Genomic DNA, 6,046 nt, shown 5'->3' with positions numbered 1-6,046 from the left:
GCTGGATGTTGTGGCAGGCACCTGTATTCCCAGCTACTCAGGAGGCTGAGGCAAGAAAATCGCCTAAGCCCAGGAGTTGGAGGTTGTGCTGTGAGCTGTGTGACGCCATGGCACTCTGCCAAGGGCGATAAAGTGAGACTTAGTCTCTATAAAAAAAAAAAAAAATAGCCAGACATTGTGGCAGGTGCTTGTCGTCCCTGCTATAAAAAGGCTGAGGCAAGAGGATCATTTGAGCCCAAGAGTTAGAGGTTGCTGGGAGCTATGACACCAGGTACCAGGGCACTCTGGTAAGGACAACAAAGAGAGACTCTGTCTCAAAACAAACAGGCTTGGAGCCTGTAGCTCAGTGGCTAGGGCCTCAGCCACATACACCAGAGCTAGCAGATTCAAATCCAGCCTGGGCCTGCCAAACAATAGTGAAAACAAAAAATAGCCCGGCCCTGTGGCGGGCACTTGTAGTCCCAGCTACCTGGGAGGCTGAGGCCAGAGAATCACTTAAGCCCAAGAGTTTGAGATTGCTGTGAGCTGACACCATGGCACTCTACCCAGGCGACAGCTTGAGACTCTGTCTCAAAAAACAAATTTCCCCTTTATATAAGGACGCTAGTTACATCGGATTAGGACCCAACCTAGTGACCTCATCTTAACTAATTAAATCAGCAATGATGCTATTTCCAAATAAGGTCACTTTTGGAGGTATTACAAATTAGGACTTTAAAATATGAATTTGGGGAGGACAGGATTCCATTCATAACAACCTCCCACAGGGCTTCTCAGACCACATAAGAAGGTGAACCTCGATTTCATTGCTGCTTGACGACAGCCCACCCTTTGAATAGCAAGGACCAAACAGACATTCAGTCCATATTCAGATTTCCTCCCTTGACTCAGAGCTGTCCTGAAAGCTGGTTTAATTTTGATCCAGGATTCAATCAAGGATAACACATTGCATTTATGGCCATGATTCTTTAATAAACCCAAAAGCTTTTAGTCCCAAAGCACTTTGTACATTTCAAACTGCTACTTTCTCTTTCTCAGAGAGTATTTAATCCTAGAGTGCTTTGTAATCCCAAGAGGCAGTATAAACCCTGAAGGGCTCCGTTTATACCTCCCTTCTGAAACCTCCCCAAATGTATTTTGAATCCCAAAATGTTCCATAAACCGCAGAATATTTTTAGCTTGAACATGTAAACCTCAAAGAGGGCTTTTTAATGCCCAAAGCACCCTGTCAGCTGCAAAGTGAGTCAAATAAGCCAGTGAGGACTGAGCATCTCCTGAGTATTATGGGTCTTGTGGGAAATTATTATTATTATAATATGTTACCCTGGGTGTAGTGTCGTGATATCATAGCTCACAGCAACCTCAAACTCCTGGGCTCAAGTGAACCTCAAGCATCCTTGTTCTTCCTACCAGGTGCCCAGGATGGAGGAGAAGGAGGCTCTGGTGCCCATCCGGAAGGCCATGGAGAGCTTGCATCCAGAACCCCATCCCCGGGTGGCCTTCTGGATCATGAAGCTGCCACGGCGCAGATCCCACCAGGATTCCCCAGAGGGCAGCCGCTGGCTCAGTGAGAAGCGACACCGACTGCAGGCCATCCGGGATGGGCTCCGTGAGGGCACCCGTGAGGATGTCCTGGAAGAAGGGACCCAGGACTCCCCCCACTCCAAGTTGCCTGTCCGCAAAACCCACTTCCTGTACATCCTCAGGCCCTCCCAGCAGCTATAGGGGTGGGGACCAGGAAGCATCTTCATGTACCCCCTGCCAGACCCACCCCTTCTCCAAGTACCATATAGAAATAAAGTTTTTTCATACATCTAGCAACACCATCTCCTTTCGAGATCTGTCCATGAGCTGATACCTATCCCCGAGTATGACATCTGGTTGTGCAAGCCCTTGCCAAAGTCTCCAGGTTTGGTTTTCTCATTCAGACCCTGTTGATCTTCTGATTAACAAACTCTCTCACCTCCAGCCTCATCTCGTACTCCATCATCAACCCCATCACCTCCAGCCCTGTCTGTCCTCTCAGCCCCCAACTCTTTCATTCCAGTCCTATCTGTCCACTTGGCCCCTGCATTTAGTTTTTGTTACTGCCAAACAAATGACCACAAAGTCAGCAACTTAAAACAACACAAATGTTCTGTCTCACAGATCTGTAAATCAAAAATCCAGGGTGGTTCCACTGGCCCTCTGCTCTGGGTTTCAGAAGGCCAAAATCAAGATGTTAGCCAGTTGGGCTCTCATTGGGCAGCTCTGGGAAGAAGCCACTTCCAAAGTTCAGTTGAGTTTTTGACTGGTTGTCAGGTGGGGGCCACCCACCCTTAGCTCCAAGAAGCCCCTCTCCAGTGTCTCCTGCACATGGACCCCACATCTCCTAGCCAGCAATCCAATCTCCCACTCAGACTCTGACTTCCCCTTCTGCCCTGCCTCTCTCATGCCTTCCTCTTCATCTTCTAGTGTCGGCAATTATCTGCTTTTAAGGCAGTGTTTCTCCATCCCACACTTAAATTATGTTGATCAAAAAAGGGGTGAAAGACCTGGTATGGTGGCTTACACCTGTAATCCCAGCACTCTGGGAGGCCGAGGTGGGTGGAGCCAAGGCGGGTGGATTGCCTGAGCTCACAAGTTCAAGACCAGCGTGAGCTAGAGCAAAACCTCATCTCTAAAAATAGCTGGGCATTGTAGCAGATGGCTGTAATCCCAGTTACGTGAGAGGTTGAGGCAAGAAAATCACTTAACCCTAAGAGTTTGAGGTTGCTGTGAATGATGACACCACAGCATTCTACCAAGGGCAACAAAGTCAAAAAAAAAAAAAAGTAAAGAATATACTTACTGTACTTTGGACTTCCATTGAAAATAATAATCTTTAAAATACTTTGTGGCACACCTAAGATCCTCCCATGGCACACCAGCATACCACAGCACACCAACTGAAAATCACTGTTTTAAGGGTTTCTGGGATTGGATTGGACCCACCCAGACAATGTTCACAAATTCCAGAAATCAGAGGGTGACCATCTCTGAAGAACCATTATCCAGCCTCCCTCAGGTCCCAGATGTGTCATCTCCAGCCCCAACTCTGTTGTATCTACCCATACCTTTCTTCGCCCTCTCATCTTTATCTTGTCATTCCCTGACTCTAATCTTACATGCTGATTCCATCGCCAACTTGCTGTTTCTAGGTCTCATTCTGTGTCCTTCCAAGCCCATCACCTCACACTCCACCTCTGGCCTCATGTCTCAGCTTAACCCAGAAGCTTATACACTGTCTCTGGTGGCCTGCCCACTCTGCCCTTGCCCAGAGCATCTGTTCCTTCTGAGACCTCTCCCTCCTGCCCCACCATGGGAAAGGCCAGTCTGGTCCTCTCAAGTGCTGAGTCCCTTGGAGACCTGGACACAGCATGAGCTTCATTCCTTGAAGGCTGGGCTCCAGTGCAGGGTCACCCCACAGAGACTCACACACTCAGGAACCCAGTAATGCACAGTCATAAATAAAAGTGAGCTTGCTTTTGAAAATAAATTGTTGATAATTCCTCCTGGGGAATATCAAAACTTGATTAGACTGTCCATACCTTCTTTCCCTGCTCCCCACTCCCATTTGCCACCCCACCATTCATAGCAACTTATTGTGTTTGTGTATCTGTAGCAAGCAGCCTAGTATGCTGAGGCTGCCATAGCGAAATACTACAGACCAGGTAGCTTAAATAACAGAGCTGCATTTTCTTGCAGTTCTAGATGAAGGTGCCAGCAGGTTTGGCTGCTTTTGAGGCCTCTCTCTCCTTGGCTTGCCATGGCTGCCTTCTCGCTGTGGTCTTTTCTCTGTGTGTGCATATGTTTGTGTCCAAATGTCCTATTCTTACAAGGACACCAGTCAGATCATATTAGGCCCATCTGAAAGACCTAACCACAATTAGTGACCTTCCTAAAGACCCTATTTCCAAATATAGTTACATTCTGAGGTACTGGGGGTTAGAGCTCCAACATACAAATTTTAGGGGAGACAACAACAGAAAATAGTCTTTCAAATTGTGTTTATTCCTTTTTATGCATGCATCCTTATGTCAGTGGTATTATATACCTCATTCTAAAGGGGCTTTTTTTTTTCAGCACAGCTTCCAGATTCATCCATGTAGTGTTGACCTGTACAATATCATCTGATCCATTGTATGTAAAACTCCATGGTCAATGCTATAATAAACATCAGTGTGTGCATCTCCTTATGGGCCAGAGGATGGGGAGAAGGGATTTGTGGGGGTTATAGCCAGTAATAGAATTGCCAACTTGCAGAATATATATCTACCTTAAGGTGACCAGATTTTAACATTGGTAAAGCAAGACGCCATTAAGGGGGGGAGGGCGGGGCCTCGGGGGGAGGGGCCTGACAAAAATGCAAACTTTGATAAGTATTTCTTGATAATCAGCTCTTTTTGTTATTATTAAAGTTTAACATTATAAAATTAACAAAAATAATATAAAACTCGTATCCTGGTGAAATAGCCACATGGCAGCCCAAAACCATATATTCCCTTCCTGTTCTCCTGCATTCCCTAGCTTGTCGTGCATTCTTTCCAAAAATTGGACTTTTTTAAAACGCCACGGGACAAATTGTTAAAAATCAGGACTGTCCCGCCAAAAGCCAGACGTCTGGTCACCTTACTCTAGAGGGTGGGGGCTACTTGTTTGTTCCAGACAGTTTGGCTCCTTCTGAGCTAATTGTCCTTGCCTAGAAGCAAGGGAGGAAGCAGTCTCCTTCTGATACCTTGCCCAGGAGGGGAGTAGGGAGTTTACATTAGCCTTTTCACTTCCAAATGAAGTTACATTAACCTCTTCATTCCCAAATGGAGTTACCTTAACCTTTTCAGCAGCTGAAAACGGTATATTCCCTTCCGTTCTCCCGCTGTTCCCTAGCTTGTCGTGCATTCTTTCCAAAATCAGGACTTTTTTAAAACACCGGGGGACGCGGGACAAATTGTTAAAAATCGAGATTGTGCCGCCAAAAGTAGGATATCTGGTCACCTTAATCTACCTCTTTTGATTAAGTACAATGCCTTGATCAGCCTTCTCCTCTTAAGAATTCATAAGGCTTTGATAAACCTTAATCACACTTGGACACTGGTAGCTTTGTATTTTGTTAATTCAGCTAAGCTGAAACTACATTTCCCAGAATTCCTTTCTCCACACAGGGCTGGTTTAGTATTAGCTGCAGCAGAAATTTGCCTTAAACGGATTTGGAAGGCAGAAATAAAGCACCTAGGGAAGTTCCTGTGGCTCAGTGAGTAGGGGGCCGGTCCCATATACTGAGGTTGGTGGGTTTGAACCCGGCCCCGACCAAACTGCGGCAGAAAAAATAACTGGGCGTTGTGGCAGGCGCTTGTGGTCCCGGCTGCTGGGGGGACGGGGGTGGGGGGGTGGGAGGTGGTGTGCTGGGGCGGGAGAATCACCTAGGCCCAGGAGCTGGAGGTTTGCTGTGGGCTATGATGCCACAGCACTCTACCCCGGGCCACAAAGTGAGATTTTGTCTCTAAAAAAAAAAGAAAGAAAGAAATGAAGCACCTAGGCTTAGGTGCTTACACTTAGAAGTGTGGGGTATGGTGAGGCACTGTTGCAGCTCATGCCTATTGCCATGCGTCTGTGGCTAGCTAAGGCAGTCAGTGGTGGAGTCCACCAGACCTCCTTTGACTCAAAATCCTGAGCTCACTTTGTGTATAGCCCCAAAGCAAGCCAGCTTTTCTGCAGGTCACAACTTACAGGCAGTGAGAGACTGGCATAGAGTACAGTTTGTCATCATAGGTTTTGGTTCATCTTCAGGGTTCCAGTTTGTCCTTGAGCTCCCCATTTTCACATCCATGGTCTCTTCTCAAAGGCCCACAGACAATGGAAAATAGATTTACACAGATGTGCTCAACCAGCTCCCACAGTAACATGAGGTTTTATGCACATGCTAAATCCATAGTACCACGTGTCATACAATTCCACTTACATGAAATGTTCAAAATAGGCTGTCAAAAGTCAACATTACAGCAAATTTGAAGATTTTTTTTTTTTTTTT

At 46.4% G+C, this 6,046-nt stretch overlaps 1 protein-coding gene across 1 annotated transcript in view; it reads left to right on the top strand.

The window, feature by feature from the left end:
* Positions 1 to 1,725, top strand: part of DKKL1 (dickkopf like acrosomal protein 1) — a 6,262-nt gene extending 4,537 nt beyond the window's left edge. The window contains exon 4 of the mRNA XM_003801546.1: positions 1,414 to 1,725. Coding sequence (XP_003801594.1) covers positions 1,414 to 1,725 — 312 coding nt within the window. The remainder of the gene's footprint in view (positions 1 to 1,413) is intronic.
* The last annotated feature ends 4,321 nt before the right edge of the window (positions 1,726 to 6,046 follow it).

This window comes from Otolemur garnettii, unplaced genomic scaffold, assembly GCF_000181295.1.
Source record: "Otolemur garnettii isolate 467f Iridium unplaced genomic scaffold, OtoGar3 scaffold00211, whole genome shotgun sequence".
NCBI classification, from domain to species: Eukaryota; Metazoa; Chordata; class Mammalia; order Primates; family Galagidae; genus Otolemur; species Otolemur garnettii.
This window is presented reverse-complemented; position numbering and strand designations above follow the sequence as displayed.